The following is a 16888-nucleotide window of genomic DNA, read 5'->3' as shown; positions in this document are numbered from 1 at the left end:
TGTTTGACAGCTCACCTGTGCCGAAGCATGCGGTGTTTACGTTTTCCATCGCACTTGTTTACATTTTTTCCTGTGCAGCACAACTTGTTCCAAAAATGTTTGATCGCACTATTGCAGAAGCGGTAATAAAACCAGACTGCATATCAAACTTTTGGCAAGCGGTTGATATCTATCTATTCAAAACACACGTGGTGAATAAGAAACTGTTTGGTGTGAAAAACGTGCTAACATTGCCGTACAAAAATGCACCACCATCGGCGGAAGAGACCTTCCAAGCGACGGAGCATTTGCTGGACCAATTAGCGGAAACCGAACTGAACAGCTTTGAACACGAAACTCGGAAGCGCCTTTTATGCCTTGGCTGTGAGGTGCGAGAGGAAAAGGTGGATAACATTTCGCTCCATGAAGTGTCGCAACAGCAGTACGATGGAGCGATCGTTTTAAACCGTCTCCTGCCGAAAAACATCAACGTTTTCCGGCCAATCGACGTTGCTTGTTGGATAGGTGTGAAAAGAGTTCTAGTTTTATTTATCTACATTTAGTTTGTAACTAACTAATGTATTGCTCTCATAGATTTTAGATCCCTCCGGGTGCGGCTGCAGTGTCTTCAAAAGGATAAAGTTACAACCTTGTTCCCAGCATTTCCCTTCTCGCTGGAAGTGACGCAGAGAACGCTTTCCATTCGCTGCCAGTCCACCGACACCGTCGACGAACGGTCGATCTATTGGCTACGGGAAGTACTGCTGGAACGAATGCAGAAATGGATGGAAACGAACATTCCCACCAATGCAACGGGCACGAGCACGGCCTCCATTCGATCCCTTACGCTCGTGGACAATCTGGAGCAGTACAATTGTCTTTTCAACGAGCTGAAACAAAAGTATGGCCAATCGATGGTATCGATCTGGCCGGAGTGTACCGATCCGCAGAAGTTTGTTTTCGAAGACATCGCGATAGCAGCGTACCTGTTGATGCTTTGGAGAAAGGAGCGAACGGCGAAGGGGCTCGAGTCGCTTCAGTCGTTTGTGGACATTGGCTGCGGCAATGGGCTGCTGGTATACATTCTAGCATCGGAAGGCCATCGAGGTTACGGGATCGATTTAAGGAAACGGAAGCTGTGGGATATGTATCCGGCCGAGCCGATGGTTGACTTGCGCGTCGAAACGATCGTACCGTCCAGCTCGTCGCTGTTCCCCGACATCGATTGGATCATTGGCAACCATTCGGACGAACTTTCGCCCTGGATTCCGGTCATTGCGGCACGAAGCTCGTACCGGTGCCGCTTTTTCCTGCTGCCCTGCTGTGCGTACGAGTTCGATGGGCGTAAATATCAGCGGCAAAACTGTGCCCTCAGCCAGTACGGGGATTTTCTGAATTATGCAGCAGAAATTGCACGCGTCTGTGGGTTCTCGGTGGAGACGGATCGCTTGCGTATACCCAGTACGAAGCGCACGTGTCTGGTGGGAAGCACCAGAACGTACCCGGAGATGGAGTACGAACAGCAGGACGAAAGGTTAACGGCATTCATCAATGAACGATCGAGCAGGGTTGAAATGGAAGAAAAATTGGCACAAAATGGTACGCCAGAGGAGAATGTGCCCAGTTCCGGCAGTTGGTCGGCAGGATTTAAACCAAGGGAAAGCACGGAAAAGGTACGCAATTGTACGAAAATCGATCGATCCGTGGTGGATAAGATTGTGGTGATTGTGTTCGGAGAGCTGCTGGCAAAGCGACGCATTCCGGCAGAGTTTGCCGAACGCAGCTGGAACGCTGGAGGGACGCTAGCACTAGAGGAACTAGTGAAAGCGATCCCGCAGGAGCTGCTCGTTGCGCTAAAGGCAGAGTGTGGTGGGCTGCAAACGCTGTTGCGCAACAATCATCAAATTTTCCGCGTCGAAAAGGGAACAGTGCAGCTACGCATACCGACCCGAATATCGGACACGGTCGATGCGGCCCTTGCGAGGAAAATGAAGAAGGTGAAGAACTTTAAACCGATTAACTTTAAGCAACGTGTTTGTTGGTTTTTCGTCAACCATCCGGATGGTTGCCCGTTGGCAGAGATGGACTGTAAGTTCAACCACGGAAGCTGAGAGCTGAGAGAGAACCGATTGTCTTGATACGTCTTTATTTGATGTAAATAAACTGTTTAAAATTGCATAAATTTTAAACTTCTCCCCATCCGACTCAATTTCACATATCCCTTACTTACCTTTATCTAATCTTAACTCTTTTCTTTAAATCGACACATCCCCAGACACAATCTGTGCTCCACGAGAAGATATTTGGGGATAAATTCTGGGTGAAAAAAGAGTTATGCGAAAGAGATCGTTAAAAAGGACACAAACATTCAAACTAAAACCGTTAAATCCGTTGAGTTTGAATACAATCCACCAATACAATCGCACACCAGCGCGAGCTTTTTGGCGGTCATCTTGAACCCTTACAAACCCTCGCTCTAATCGTCAAAAATCGTCACAATTACTTACAAAAAAACGTTACCAATCAGGGAAAATCGCACAAATTTTCAGTGTTGGCGAGCTCGGGAAAGCCGATTTTTGGCCGACTCTTCCTGTTTATAGTAAGCGATCGAAGCGGGATCAATCGACCTGTCAAACGCATTTGCGGCGTCCACGTACCGTAAAACGTAAACAAATCAGTTCGTGGTGGGGGAGAGAACCACTTAATTCACAATTTAAATACAGGTCTCTTCACGTAACGGTCTCTTCAGGTGCCACTAGGCTCGTTCTACCTGCCACGGACTGTACCGCTCCCGTCGGACGGCATGCAGGAAGGAGCAAAACCCTCGCGACACACAGAATGGTCGAGCTGAAATCGTTCGTGTTCTTCGACCTGGAGACGACGGGCCTGCCGGAGTATGAGCACTTTCGCACCAAAATTACGGAACTTTCGATGGTGGCCTGTGCTCGGGAACATTTGCTGGAGGCAAGCACCGAACCGCCGCGCGTCACGCACAAACTGTCGCTCTGCTTCAATCCGCACCGCATGATAACGCTCGGTTCGTCCCAGGCAACAGGTAAGGGAGTGGCGGACGGGACGGGGTTTTGCTATTGATAATTCATGAGTGTGTGTCGCCCTCCCCACAGGACTGTACAATGATCTGCTCGAGAAGGAGGCCAAGTTCGACGCGAACGCGGGCGAGATGGTGAAGCTGTTCCTCGAGCGCCTCCAGAAGCCCGTCTGTCTGGTGGCGCACAATGGCCAGCGGTTTGACTTTATCCTGCTCAAGCAGCATCTGCTCCGCATCGATGTGTGTCTGCCGGGCGATCTGTACTGCGTCGATTCACTGCCCGCCTTCCGCGAGATTGAGGCCGATGTGGATCGCTCGTACTTCGAAAACAACGAGGGCCTGGACAGCGAAATCCCGGAGCTGGAGTATCAGGCACTGCGCGTGATGGAGGAGCTCGAGCGGTCCAAGGATTGGCTGAAGGAGCGACAGAAGCAGAACGAAACCACGCCCCAGAGCGGCCGTGTGGAGCAGAAGTACAAGCAAGTGCTGCGGGACTATTTGGCCGTCTCGCCGAACGAAAGACAGTCGGCCTCTCCGCCGGAGCCATCCGACGATAGTGATGAGTCGGTGAAAGCGCCACAAAGGCCGACCAAGTCGCGGAAACGGTTGTTCGATGATGCGCTTACGAATGGAACGGACAAAGAGGAGGATGAGGGTGTAAAGCCGTTGGCAGCTCCAGCAGTCTGGAATGGTCCGAAGAAGCGGTTCAACCTGTCCGAGCTGTACAGGCGCACCGTGGGCAAGGAGCTGCTCAAAGCGCACTGTGCGGAAGCGGACGTACTGGCGCTGATGGACTGTGCTATCGTGCATTCGGCCCGGTTTGTCCGGTACGCCGAAGCAAACTGTGTGCCGTACGAAGAGGTGAAGAGCAAATTTTAAGCGGGGTTTTTTCGGCTCAACGCCGTTGCGAATGCGATTCCAATTTTATGTGAAAATTTAAATCAACGTGTGTAAAGATATATTTTTTTATTATTTCTAAAAGTCTATACTTTTTGGAGACTGTGGGAGAGAGAACAAAATCGAGATAAATAAAATAAATTGTGCAACAATCGATCCAACTCCATCTAGCACGGTGATTCCTCCTCGTTGCTCTTCGCACAGACGTCCACAATCTGCTTCATGATCGCCTCGCAGCCATCAACTTGCTCGCGCAAATCGGCCAACTTTTGGTGCCGTTCCTCCAGTGCCTGTCGGCATCGTTCCAGCCCGTCCTCCATTAGCTGCTGCTTGTCGTACGTTAGCTTAACGATCGCTTTACGATTGCTTTCCATCTGCTCCATGGCCTGCTCGATGCGCTGGTCGAGCTCTTTCGTGCGCTGCTCCAGCGTTCCCCGCTCGTTGGCACGTTCCGCCAGTGCGACTAGCTCACGGACGACCGTTTCGCGCCGCTGCTGCAGCTGCTGTAGTCGTTCCGTCTGTTTGGCAATTTTCGTTTCAAGTGGCTCGATTGTCAGCTGCTCATCGGACACATGTTGCTCGAGGCGCACTTTCTGCTGGCTAAGCCGCTGCTGCAACGCTTGGTACTCCGCGAACACCGCCGTTAGCTGCTGCTCGAGCGCGAGAAGCGTCCGCTCCAGCTCGGGATAGTTGCTGCACGTTAGGCTTAGCTCGATCGGCGTAAACTCAATGTCCGGCTTAATGGCGTTGGAGAAGTTGTACAGCTTCGTGTTCAGCTCGGAGATAAGGTTAATCTTTTGCTTGATGAGGCGCGATAGCGTGATCTGATAATCGGACGACTCACCGTCGAGGCAGGCGATGGCGTTGCGCTTCGCCGCGACAACGTTCCGATCGTGTGCAATCTCCGCCTGCAGCTCGTCCCTTTCCTTGGCCGTCATCTGTTGGCGGGCCAGCTGCTCCTTCACCCGCTGGATGGCGCTCTCGCAATCGTAGTACTGGTCCTGCCGCAGATAGTACTCCTGCTGCTGGCGCTCGAACTGCCGATCCAGCTGCTTCGTCTCTTCCGTCAGCTGCTTCACAATGCGCTGCTTTTCCACCACCTCGCGCTGCACCTCGTCAAAGTTTTGTTCGCGCATCTGTCCGCTCGACCGGTCGACGCTGATCGCTTCCAGCTGCTGGCGTATCTGCTCCGTCCGCTGGCGCACCTGCTCCTGCGACAGGCCGCCCGTTTTGGCCGCCACCAGCTGGTCCACCATCCGCTCAACCTGCGCCTCGAACTCTTCCTCGCGCTTCAAATTCCACAGATGGAAGCTTTCCGTGGCCGACTGGAAGAAAAACTGCGTGTACTCGGGGGTGGGAAATTCGGCCACATGCTGATAGTTGGGCGCCCAGTCGGTGACGGGTACGGGCGCCAGCTGTACCAGCCACGTCAGCATCGTCACGACCTGCTGTATCGAGTGCGGGGCGCTCGGCGTTTTCAGCATCGATTTGCTCACGGTGAACGGGCACTGCAGCTCGGTGATGGCTTTGATAATGTCCTCGATGAAGTTGGTGCCAATCTTGTACCGGTGGCCACCGATCTGGCGCAGCAAGTGCGCCACTATGATGAGAAACTGCTTCATCGACATCGTCTTGATGTTGCCCCGCTCGATAAATTCCTTCGGCAGGTCCGGCACGTTCGCTTGCGCGAGGTAGTCGAATATGGGGCGCGCTTCCACGGTGCACCGTTCCCGCTCGACGGTTGACGGGATGGAGAAGGAGGGAATGTTTTCGGCATTCAGTCCGCCGTGATGGAACACGCTTCGGTGCGGTGTGCGTAGCTGCGGTGTCGCGCTGCTGCTTCTGGGTGGGTTAAGGGATTTTTTCACAGCTGTGGAGGGCAGCCCGGCCAGTGCGTTTAGTCCGCGCTCTACCGAGCGCGATCGCCCATTTTCGCCAAACTGGCCAATCCCAGACTGTTTGCTTGATTTGCGGACTGGTTGCGCGATTCGGCTGACGCGACTGAGGGACAGAAATAGGAAAGAATAAAAAAAAACGGGGTTAGTTCATCAATTGCCTCTGAATTGCTCCACCAACCGTTCCGTTTACTCACGCTTGGGACTTTTTGACCGATGATTGTGGAGCCGATATTTCAAACTCCTGCGTGCGCCGTGGCATAGTAATGCGTTTTGTGGACGACATGATGCTATAATTTCGGCAGGAAAAGGATGAAAAAATAGTAAAATTAAAAGAAAGCGTCCTGGCGTCGATTGGTGATAAAATTGTTTACGTTTTCTTTCAAAGCGTTTTGAATTCGGCCTAACTGTCAGAATTTCTGCTGTCAAACGGTTGTAAATAAATCCCAGTGAAAAAGTATATGTTTATTTAATAATTTAATTTTTAATGCAGCATAATCAGATCAAAAACACTCAATAAAGTCCTTTATTTTATTTTATACAACTTTTTAAAAATACGGATTTCATTGCTGCTCATCTATAAGATTCTCAAGCAATAGCGAGGTTCTCCTTTTTTGGTTACCGTGATAGAGAGCTTCCACTGTGCCCAAGCTGTCAATGCGATGCAATCCGAGCCCACACACACACACACAGCTGCAGTGAGCAATACAAAAAAAAGTCGTGTAATTTGCCAACAACCAAGAGACCGGTAAGGGCCGTGAATTTTCGCCTCCAGTGTGCCGTCCAGTGCCGTCTGTAATTGTTCATTTTGCTGTATTTTATAATACTTTAAAAAACAATCATTCGTTTGGATAATTGTTTCCAGCACTAACCCAAATAGCCCTGGTAAGCCTAAACATACATTGTTCCCATACCCTTGTAACTGTGCTGAAAATTGTCTTATCTTTCGGTTATGGCGTGACAGAAGAACAAAAAAAAGTTTATCATCATGACGAATAGTTTTTTTAAAAGCCATTTCGGTCCGATAGGTTAATCAATATTTGCTGCCGGGAATGGGGTTCGAGGGTCGATAAAACCCCACGTACCAATTACATAATGGCGTCGGTGGTAATGAGTGGAAACTTTGCTAGTTTTGGACACTACAATTGATTTTACAATGAACTGCAACACAATTGTGCATAAAAATAGATACATAGTAGGGTTAAATGCCGGTCTCGTAGTACAGTTGTCAACTCGTACGACTTAACAACATGCCCGTCATGGGTTCGATCCCCAAATAGACCGTGCCGCCATACGTAGGATTGACTATCCTGCTATGGGGGGAAATCAATTAGTCACTGAAAGCCAAAGCCCACTAGTGGTACAGGCAGGCCTCGACCGACAACGGTTGTTGAGCCAAAGAAGAGGAAGAAGAAGGGTTAAATGGACAGTGCAAGTGTGTTTTTCACTGAAAAAATAATCAATTTTGGAGAAACGTTAGCGTCTTCGGCGACTGATGGTTAAAAACTGCCCTATCACAATGTAGCAACTGGCCCATGGAATCCGGTTATTTAAAAATAACTTCTCCAAAAATCAGGAAACCAGCCAGCGAAAAAGGACGGAAAGTATTTGGTCGCACTCGAAATACCCTTGAATGGCGGACCGGTGCCTTGCAGCGCCTACTCCAGACCCTGCACACTGTTTTGCCGTTAGTCTAAGTGTGTGTGGTGGTGCATTAACCTACCCCTACCAACTCTGTACAACCCAAGAAAGTGGGGAGAGTTTGAAGAAAGGGTGATGAGGTGGGTGAGGCATGTTGCTCTGGGCAACCTGGGTGGAATGCGGTGGGCCCGCGCGCGAGAGAGAGAAAGACCAGTGCGTTCGCGCGAGACTACTGCGAGACTTGGCCGGCACAGTGCCTCCATTCTTCGTTCGGTTCCGGTCAGTGGCGGTCACGTCGTCGTCGTCGGGTGTCGTGTAGCTCTCTGTGGTATCGTTCGGTGTCGCTTGATCGTGGCAAGCTTATTTCCATAGCATTCCTGTTGCCAGCGCTGTGATTCTGATTTCCGTTTGTACAGAGCCAGCATACATTAGTGGTAAGTGGAAGTAATGGGTTTTTTGCAGTGACGTGTCAAGGTCCAAGATCAAGAGTGTGCGTGCTCGCTAGGTGCTGGTGGTTGGCGACATGATTTCTAACTATCGAGAAAGGGGCAAAAAATAACCCTAGAAAGTCGGAAGTGAAGCCAGCAAAGAGATTTTCAAACTGTCCCGGACATAACTGTTCACAGGGTTTAAGTTTCACTTCGAAATTGCGGCTAGCTGGCAACATCGCGGAAGCTGCCGGTTGGAGGAAAGTGGGATGATGTGTGGTAATGGAACTTTACGGGAGGCCTGTTAAATAATCCCTCGAGCCCCTTTTTCCGTTCGTTCCGTGAGGGGTGTGTACTCAAGCCGATCGTCGAGCGATAATCGACCCTTTCTCCCTCCCCCAGGAGTGTTGTCGGAACGGTCAAACTGGTTTTTTTCCTCTCCTCCACCACCCAACAACCTGTTGCACCCGCGCGGGAACCTTTGCCTTGGCATGGGAATGATTACGTGGTCTGACGTGGTATGATCTTTCGAGCTGTGTGAGGAGCGTTAAACGATTAGCTTAAATGAATTTGAATGTTTATTTTTCGATTGCTGCAACGGATTTCATTTTGGCGCTCCTATTAATAGTTTAAAACGTTATCATTGAAATTACCACCAGCGTACAAAAACCCGCAATCCACAAGGGGTCGAAGCGTACATCAAACCCCTGTTTGCCTATGCCATCTGTGCTAATCGGGTCTTATCAGTAATTCTGGGCCACCGGAGACAACGGTTTGGTTCGTGGCCGTCCAGCGATAAACCTGAACAATGTCGTTTCGAGCACATCCAAGCTTCTGTGGCAACAAAAGAAGGCACAGATGCGTAGTTACGAACGAACCAAGACAGTTAGCCAGTCGTCCCTCTAATCAGAAGTAGCCTAATGCACGCAGCACACTGCAACATTTAGCAGCTCTTGGTACTGTTGATTGGATTCGATTAACGATGGTCGCTTCATGACCATGACTGACTTGCGGGAATAGGGCATGTGCGGGAGATAATGAAATGCGCGCAAATCGCCCAGAGGGAGGTCGAGGTTGTGGCGTGGAAGAAACAAACGCCTGCTGGCAATGAAACATTTGCGCGGCCTTCAGTTGGACACCACGCAGGTTCTCTTTCCTCTTGGCTGTAGAGAGATGAAGTATGAAGAACTTGAGTTGAAAAAGTAAATACTCATCGTCTAATTGGACAAAAAAGCATTCTCGGTGCGTTTGCGTGCCTGTATATTTGCGCATCAGTTTAAAGATAGCCTTTTTTGTATGTTCACATGGGTAGGTTAAGTAGAAGGATGGCTTAGGCAACCTTCGAATAACTTTGTTTTTTTTTTCGCTAACAAATATCGTAAAGTGTTATCGTTTTTTTTGCTCATACATTTAAACCCATTCAAATTTCCTCCCAATCCAACCGTCCCCTCCTCCACCTGTTTCGTCGGTTCCGTAATCACGCGTGGAAGGGGCTCCATTTTACGCCGTCATAATGACATAATGTGTAACTTTCACTTTCTCTTCCGACTCTTCCGCATCTCCCGCAGCACATCGAAATGGCGTCGAAAATCAAGGCCGGACCCGTGGTGGACATCCTGGGCGATGAGATGACGCGCATCATCTGGGACTCGATCAAGGAGAAGCTGATCCTCCCGTTCCTGGACATTGAGCTGCACACGTACGATCTCGGCATCGAGCATCGCGACGCGACGAACGATCAGGTCACGATCGACTGTGCGGAAGCGGTGAAGCGGTACAACGTCGGCATCAAGTGTGCCACCATCACGCCGGACGAGGCGCGCGTCGAGGAGTTCAAGCTGAAGCAGATGTGGCGCTCGCCGAACGGCACGATCCGCAACATCCTGGGCGGTACGGTGTTCCGCGAGGCGATCATCTGCAAGAACGTGCCGCGGCTGGTGCCCGGCTGGGAGAAGCCGATCATTATCGGGCGCCACGCGCACGGCGACCAGTACAAGGCGACCGACTTTGTGGTGCCGGTGCCGGGCAAGCTGGAGATGAAGTTCACGCCGGCCGACGGTAGCGAACCGACCACGTACGTGGTGAACGAGTACAAGAGTGCCGGTGTCGCGATGGGCATGTACAATCTGGACGATTCGATCCGCGACTTTGCGCACTCGTCGTTCAAGGTGGCACTGGACCGGAAGTTCCCGCTGTACCTCAGCACCAAGAACACGATCCTGAAGAAGTACGACGGCCGGTTCAAGGACATCTTCCAGGAGATTTACGACAAAGACTACAAGAAGCAGTTCGAGGCGCTCGGCATCTGGTACGAGCACCGGCTGATCGACGACATGGTCGCGTACTGCATGAAGGCGGAGGGCGGGTTCGTGTGGGCGTGCAAGAACTACGACGGGGACGTGCAGTCGGACACGGTGGCGCAGGGTTTCGGGTCACTCGGTCTGATGACCTCGGTGCTGGTGTGCCCGGACGGGCGCACGGTCGAGTCGGAGGCGGCCCACGGTACCGTGACGCGGCACTACCGCCAGCACCAGCAGGGCAAAGAAACGTCCACCAATCCGATCGCGTCGATCTTCGCGTGGACCCGCGGGCTGCTGCACCGGGCCAAGCTGGACGATAATGCCGAGCTGAAGCGGTTCGCCGAAACGCTCGAGAAGGTGTGCATCGACACGATCGAGTCGGGCTTCATGACCAAAGATTTGGCCATCTGCATCAAGGGTATGGCGAACGTGAAGCGCACCGACTACATGGAGACGTTCGAGTTCATGAACAAGCTGGGCGAAAATCTGCAGGCCGCGTTGACGCAGAGCCGGCTTTAAAGGGAGGGAAGTGTGCAACCTTTTTTATATGTCCTGGTTGGGTGGGAGGCAGTGTGTGGACAAAAGCCCTCGCCACTAGCCCTTACTTAGCATTTACCTTTTCAACACACACACAACAAAGCGCAGCGTTTTTTGGTGCATTCATTCACATCCTGTCGTCTTATTAATTTGTATTCGTGGTTAAGCATTGGAGAGGTGATTTTCACTGGTATAAGCGATAAATAAACCATTTTTGGGGCATTTATAAGAAACGTACTGCATGTTTTTGTAGTACATTAGTATTGAAAGCGATTACTGTTGAGAAATGTTTGGAGCGCTCTAGCACAATTATTGCAACAAAAAGGCGTTTGTGTTAGCGGTTTTTTTCTTCGCTCAGATCAAGTTAAAAGAACTCGCGGTGGGCTCAGTACTTTGATGAACTACTCAACGACTAGTTGGCTCCTCTAGCAGATAGTTTCATGCTTTTACCACCTAGTCGGAAACTATCAAAGAGGATTTCGAAACGGAGAATCAACCACTGATCAGATCTTCACCATGCGGTAGATCTTGGAGAAGGCTGAATACAAAAACGACACATACTTCATTGACTTCAAAGCCGCATATTATAGCATAGCGAGGGTAAAACTGTACGACCCTATGAGCTCTTTTGGAATCCCGGCCAAACTGATAAGGCTAGTTAGAATGACTATGACCAACGTCACTTGCCAGGTAAGGGTGGATGGAAAACTCTCAGGACCTTTTGCCTGTGACTCGAGGGTGGAGACTACGGGAACCATCTTCTATAAGTCAACCCAGATCCTGGTATACGCTGATAATATAGACATCATTTGTCTGCGGCTCTCCTATGTACCAAGGGATCGAGCAGGCGACAGAGAACCTCGGATTGCAGATAAACGAGGCAAAGACTAAACTGATGGTGGCAACATCAGCGGGCCCACCAACAAATAATCAGAATCTACGTAGGCGTGACGTGCAGATAGGTGAACGCACTTTTGAAGTCGTCCTACAATTCACATATCTTGGGTCAAATGTCAGCAACGACAACAGCATAGTAGCTGAGTTGCCGGCGAGGATTCTGGCTCCAACCGGTCATTCTACAGCCTGAAAAATCAATTCTCCACGAAGAACCTGTCGCGACGGACGAAGCTGGGACTATATAACACCTATATATTTCCCGTACTCACATACGCTTCTGAGACATGGACACTGTCCAAATATGACGAAACCCTCTTAGCCGCGTTCGAGAGGAAGATGCTCAGAAGGATCCTTGGTCCCGTATGTGTGGAAGGACAATGGAGAAGCCGTTGTTACGACGAGCCATACGAGATGTACGGCGACCTCACTGTCGTGCAGCGTATCAAGCTCGCCAGGCTCCGATGGGCTGGCCATGTTGTACGCATGGAAACGGACGACCCAGCCCGTAAAGTTTGTTTAGGCCTTCCACAAGGACAGAGGAGGCGTGTTAGGCCCAAACTGAGCCTACAATATAGCCAGTCTTTGTATATTTTAATCTTGCACTGAATACATTTATTGCTTCAACTAGAAAGGTTTGAGTTGTTTCAAAGGATTCAAACGGAAAATTCAAAAAGAAAGACAATTATCTTTCCAAATGTCATTTTCACCTGTCCACAAGGTCTCCTATAGTGAATTGTTGTGAAGACAGCTGTCAAAGCGAGAAGGAGCAACAAAAAAACATCTCTTTTGTTTAGCCAATGTGTTGTTCTGCGCGATTTTAGAACCACAAACATTATAACGCAATAAAACACACCTCCCACCGCAAATGCTCTACTATAGGCTGTAGTAAGTAAGTTTGGAACACATCCTGGCACAATCCTGCACGGTTTCTGGTACAACTATTGCTTGCAACGTGTGCGAAAGTACAGCCAGCGCTAGAGCTACATGGTAAAGCACTGCCAGGAGAGGGGGTATGTGTGACCTTAGGGCAGACGGAACAATCTTTTCAAACAATAGTAAGCTTAACACAAACCATCCTTCCCTTTCAGCGATCAAAATGGCTGACCAACGACCAAGCACTTCTCAGCAGGCGACGCAGCAGCAGCAGCAGAAACAGCAACAGGAAGAAAGTCGCAACGGCCGCAAACGCAGACTTTCCATGAATCGGAAAAAGGGCAACAAGAAGGGCGCCCGCAAGCAGCAGGAGGAAGCGGGCGAACCGACCAGCATGCTGCTCCAGCCACTCGTCCAAAGCTTGAGCACGTGCGCCCCGGGCAGCGAAATGAGCGCACTGATTGCGGCTCTGCAGCCCGCACCCGCCGACGTGGAGATGGTGCTGAACATGGTGAAGGACGATCTGAACCGGGTGCTCAATCTGCCCAACAATCAGGCCACCATCTACGAGTTCGGCTCGATCAAGTCGGGCCTGCTGCTGAAGGACAGCGATCTCGACTTCTACATCCACTACGCGCGCGAAAAGACGGAGCGCGAGGAGCAGATCAAGCTGATACACGTGGTCTGCAGCCGCATGGACCGGGACACCAGCTTCACCGGCAAGGTGAAGATACTCGGCGCGAAGGTACCGCTGCTGCGGGCGGTCCACGTGCGCACCAATCTCCAGTGCGACATCAACTTTAGCAATGCGCGCGGCTGCTACAACAGCAAGTTCATCCACGCGATCATGAAGTTTGACGAGCGCATCCACCAGCTGACGGTGATGGTGAAGTTTTGGGCGCAGTGTGCCCACATCCTCACGGCCCACCATCAGATGAACTCCTACTGCCTGATCATGATGGTGATCTTTTACCTGCAGACGCGCAAGCTGCCCGTCATACCGTCGGTGGAGGACCTGCAGCAGGGCATCGCGCGCATCACCTTCGGGCCCTGGAACCTGGGCTACCCGCAGCAGATACAGTACAAAACGTGGAACGTCAGCACGGTGCGCGAGCTGCTGGTCGGCTTCTTCAAGTACTACTCCGAGTTTGACTTTGCGGGCAACATCATCTCGCCGTACGTGGGCCGGCTCTGCTCGACGGTCGAGCTGGAGAAGAAGTCGATCCGCGAGCTGGCCCCGTACTATCGGGCGGTGGAGAGGGAAAACTATCCGGAGCTGTCGCTCGGCCCGTTCATCACGATACAGGACCCGTTCGAGCTGAACGTGAACGTGGGCAAGGTGTTGCGCATGAACGTGCTGGCGGAGCAGATGAAGCACAGTCTGAAGCATGCGTACGAGCTGTGCCAGCGGTTTCAGGGCGGTGAGTTTGCGAAACTGCTCGTGGCGCTGTTTACCGACGTGCAGAAGTGCCCGAAACCGGTCAAGGAATCGAAAGCAGCTGCCAAAAAACCCACGACCAATGCCGGTGCGAAGCCAGCTGGTGGTGATACCCCCGTTGCTAATGGGACGGTGGTTGAAAAGCAGCAGCAACCGGGACCATCGTCATCCACCAACAGTAGTAGCGGCAGTAGTAGTACCAGCAACAGCAATGGTTCTACTGCCGCTCCGCCTGCCGGGGTGGGCAAGAACGGTTGCTGGTACAAGTGTACCCTGCCGCCGATCGAGCACGAGCTGTACCTGGTGAAGCAGATCCTGCAGGCCCGGGACCGGGAGCGCAAAACCATCATCACGGACGAGCGCGTCCGGCACCTGTGGGCCGAATGTATGCTCGACTTTATCGTGGACATTCTGCGCAAGCTGTACATGGTAAAGGTGGAACCAATCGGCACGGCGGAAGAAAAAGAACCCACACCGGCAGAACCACACCAGCCGAACCCGGTGCGAACGTACCAGCTGACCTGCGAGCGGCAGGTGTTCATTGCCCGCAAGCGCATCACCATCTCGAACGAGGCGGACCTGCAGCGGGAAATCGAAATCTCCAAACAGCGGTGGGAGAAGAACCACGCGCTGCAGTTTAGTACGCGGGCGGAGATGGTCGCCGTCGACGGTGCGATCGAGCTGCGCATACCGAACGATCAGCCGAAGAATGGGCCGTTCCGGCTGTTCATCGACACCTGCTTTCTGGTGCACATTCGCAAGTGCTTGCGCGGCTACTTTATGGTGATGCTGGCCAAGGCGAAGGAAAAGGCAAACCAGCAGCCGGCCAGCAGGAGCGATACGGCTGCGGAGGAGCACCGACCCGCCGGGGAACGGTGTAAGCTCTAGTGGGGTGAAGGTGGGACCACCGGGAGCAACAAGTATACAGGACAGCAGCGGGCTACGGGTTCGTCGGTCGGTCGCTCGGTACCATCGATCGAAAGTTAAAAGTAGACTCACACAGAATTTTCACACAAAAACTGACGACACATTAGCATCGTAGGATAGACATTGTGAACGTACTACTTTTACGTTATCTATTAGGGATAAGCATTAGTGACGCCTGGGGTAAGCGGTGAGATTTTTTTCGCGTTTTAATTACATTTTTAAAACAACTTGTTTGTTTGCTTCAATCACTTCCCCTTGCTGAATGATTGTTTCGGGAAAGCACAATTATTAATTATTACTATTAACATTTTCATTCAACAGTACAACGTGTACAGAGGGAAGGCTTACCGTAGTTTTCGGTACGAACTTGTTTGAAGTCTAAAAAGTGCAACAACAAAAAAAGAAAAGAAAAAAGAGACGAATATTTCAGTTGAAATAAATATTATTCTGCCGTTAAGTTTTTGTTTTTGTCACGTGTTACTATATTTACAATCATACACAAAAGATCATCCAATTGGATTGTGTTATTAAATTAGGCCACTCTACGTCCTCTACTCCATTTCGAGTGCTCGCATTGCATCCTCCTCCCGGGTGGGGCACAAGTCGTCATCATCCGAATCGAGCGGTGCCGCTTCCATCGCCTCCCACAGCGTTGCGTCCGGCGTCACACCATCCTGGCCCCCCAATTCGCCCGTCGTGTCCATCTGCTGTGGTTTCTCCCCCTTGTTGCGCGGCTTTCGCCTCCGGTTAGCCTGCATCCGATCGAACTCTTCAATGTACGCCGCATAGTTTCCGGTGTAACGGACCGGTTTGTCCGCCAGGTGCCGTCCGTTTACCACGCCCGGAGGTAGCTGCAGTACATCCTGCAGCATGAACGCAAACAGCCACACAACGAGCGGTGTCTTGCCGTACACGTACTGGGACTGTTTGTGGTAGAACAGGTAGCCGTCGAGCCGGGGACTATCGTCCGGGAAGGCGGGATAGTGTGACCAGCACCGCTCCATCGCCGTCGGATCGGCCAGATCGTACGATGGGAGTAAGCCTAACCGGAACCCTTCCTTCCCGTTCGCCGTCTTCTTGTCGAGCAGTTCCGCGAGCCCGTTCTCGTGGTACTTCGACTCGATCCAGGCGAACCGGAACTGACACTCGCAGCTGACCAGCTCTACCTGGGCCAGCACCAGTGCGTCAAGTATGTAAAAGGTGCGATCCTTGGCAAGGATGCAGTCGAGCACGATCGCATCGCGCAGGTTCAGCTTGGTGCGGACGGACGCAATCGAGCGGCCGCGCTTGCTGAACGCGATCGCGATCCGCTGCCGGAAGACTAGCAGGCAGCGCTGCCCTACCGGGCACGGCCGAACTAGCCAGCTGTCGAGATCGTCCGGCCGTTCGTGCATCCACTCGGACAGCTGCACCTTGTTGGCGAACAGTTTGGAGGTGATGATGCGCACCCGTTTCTTGGCGCGTGTCGGGGCCGATTGGCATTCCATCGAATCGTCGCCGGATGGTGGTTCCGGTTCCGCGGCGAGCTCTTCGAGTAAACCGGGCCGACCGGCATCCAGCTCCAGGTCGCGGGAACGCTTCTGCTTTTCGAGCAGCCGCTGTCTCCGTTCCGCCTGTAGGATGGCATCCGTTCGGCCCTGGTTTTTGTACTGGTCAATGAAGCGGGAGGCCGGTTCCTCAGTGTCGGACATTTTTGGCGGGGACTGCGGGTGGCGGGTGGAGGAACGAAATTCACGACACGAAAAAAACACGCACAAACTTACGGGTTGTTTTTATTGCACTGTTGATGTTTTGCCTTTGGGAGGATGCAAGGTGAGATTGGGTGTTAATTTCGATGGTCAAAATAATTAATTCTAAGCAAATAACAGAGCAAACAAAGGGATTTCAATATATAAAAAAGAGATCCTCACAATAGAAATGTGAGTCACGTGGTTAAATAATTAACTAAAAACTAAAATCCAAAATTTTCACTGTTTTTATATATTTTGTCCAGCTTTCAACACACTTTGTCCCTAGTGTCCGAACAA

General features: G+C 51.4%; 6 protein-coding genes across 8 annotated transcripts; 4 read left to right on the top strand and 2 right to left on the bottom strand.

The window, feature by feature from the left end:
* Window positions 1-2168, top strand: LOC1277250 (probable tRNA (uracil-O(2)-)-methyltransferase). Its single transcript, XM_061643705.1, has 2 exons — window positions 1-504; window positions 574-2168. The coding sequence occupies exons 1-2, from the start codon at window positions 96-98 to the stop codon at window positions 2088-2090; spliced, it is 1926 nt and encodes a 641-aa protein (XP_061499689.1). The 5' UTR covers window positions 1-95; the 3' UTR covers window positions 2091-2168.
* Window positions 2169-2608: 440 nt separating this feature from the next.
* Window positions 2609-4081, top strand: LOC3290206 (uncharacterized). Its single transcript, XM_557337.4, has 2 exons — window positions 2609-3034; window positions 3105-4081. Exons 1-2 carry the CDS (start codon window positions 2818-2820, stop codon window positions 3905-3907), a joined length of 1020 nt encoding a protein of 339 aa, XP_557337.4. The 5' UTR covers window positions 2609-2817; the 3' UTR covers window positions 3908-4081.
* On the bottom strand, window positions 3970-6214 carry LOC5667047 (uncharacterized). Its single transcript, XM_001688898.2, has 2 exons — window positions 6018-6214; window positions 3970-5926 (listed from the first exon to the last, which is right to left on the bottom strand). Exons 1-2 carry the CDS (start codon window positions 6104-6106, stop codon window positions 4093-4095), a joined length of 1923 nt encoding a protein of 640 aa, XP_001688950.2. The 5' UTR covers window positions 6107-6214; the 3' UTR covers window positions 3970-4092.
* Window positions 6215-6473: 259 nt separating this feature from the next.
* Window positions 6474-10963, top strand: LOC1277248 (isocitrate dehydrogenase [NADP] cytoplasmic). 3 transcript variants are annotated; one of them, XM_001688896.2, is made up of 2 exons: window positions 6474-6705; window positions 9458-10963. In XM_001688896.2, exon 2 carries the CDS (start codon window positions 9467-9469, stop codon window positions 10706-10708), a length of 1242 nt encoding a protein of 413 aa, XP_001688948.2. In that variant the 5' UTR covers window positions 6474-6705; window positions 9458-9466; the 3' UTR covers window positions 10709-10963. The 3 variants fall into 3 exon arrangements, with proteins under 3 accessions (XP_001688948.2, XP_061499325.1, XP_001688949.2); XM_061643341.1 differs by having other exon boundaries at window positions 6480-6568; XM_001688897.2 differs by lacking the exon at window positions 6474-6705 and adding an exon at window positions 7256-7895.
* A 1395-nt stretch (window positions 10964-12358) lies between these two features.
* LOC1277247 (speckle targeted PIP5K1A-regulated poly(A) polymerase) lies at window positions 12359-15318 on the top strand. Its single transcript, XM_316693.5, has 2 exons — window positions 12359-12633; window positions 12712-15318. Exon 2 carries the CDS (start codon window positions 12720-12722, stop codon window positions 14820-14822), a length of 2103 nt encoding a protein of 700 aa, XP_316693.4. The 5' UTR covers window positions 12359-12633; window positions 12712-12719; the 3' UTR covers window positions 14823-15318.
* LOC4576181 (snurportin-1) lies at window positions 15286-16779 on the bottom strand. The gene has a single exon (XM_001237853.3). The coding sequence runs from the start codon at window positions 16550-16552 to the stop codon at window positions 15413-15415; it is 1140 nt and encodes a 379-aa protein (XP_001237854.3). The 5' UTR covers window positions 16553-16779; the 3' UTR covers window positions 15286-15412.
* Between the last annotated feature and the right edge of the window lie 109 nt (window positions 16780-16888).

This window comes from Anopheles gambiae, chromosome 2, assembly GCF_943734735.2.
Source record: "Anopheles gambiae chromosome 2, idAnoGambNW_F1_1, whole genome shotgun sequence".
Taxonomy (NCBI): domain Eukaryota; kingdom Metazoa; phylum Arthropoda; class Insecta; order Diptera; family Culicidae; genus Anopheles; species Anopheles gambiae.
Note: the sequence above shows the minus strand (reverse complement) of the source record. Positions and strands in the feature narration are given on the sequence as shown.

Bases quoted from the DNA above. Each gene is read 5' to 3' on its own strand.
- LOC1277250 (XM_061643705.1), top strand. From the start codon at position 96: ATGTTTGATCGCACTATTGCAGAAGCGGTAATAAAACCAGACTGCATA. The intron at 505-573 runs GTGTGAAAAGAG...TTGCTCTCATAG, and splicing joins CGACGTTGCTTGTTGGATAG to ATTTTAGATCCCTCCGGGTG.
- LOC3290206 (XM_557337.4), top strand. From the start codon at position 2,818: ATGGTCGAGCTGAAATCGTTCGTGTTCTTCGACCTGGAGACGACGGGC. The intron at 3,035-3,104 runs GTAAGGGAGTGG...CCCTCCCCACAG, and splicing joins CGGTTCGTCCCAGGCAACAG to GACTGTACAATGATCTGCTC.
- LOC5667047 (XM_001688898.2), bottom strand. From the start codon at position 6,106: ATGTCGTCCACAAAACGCATTACTATGCCACGGCGCACGCAGGAGTTT. The intron at 5,927-6,017 runs GTGAGTAAACGG...TCTGTCCCTCAG, and splicing joins TCGGTCAAAAAGTCCCAAGC to TCGCGTCAGCCGAATCGCGC.
- LOC1277248 (XM_001688896.2), top strand. From the start codon at position 9,467: ATGGCGTCGAAAATCAAGGCCGGACCCGTGGTGGACATCCTGGGCGAT.
- LOC1277247 (XM_316693.5), top strand. From the start codon at position 12,720: ATGGCTGACCAACGACCAAGCACTTCTCAGCAGGCGACGCAGCAGCAG.
- LOC4576181 (XM_001237853.3), bottom strand. From the start codon at position 16,552: ATGTCCGACACTGAGGAACCGGCCTCCCGCTTCATTGACCAGTACAAA.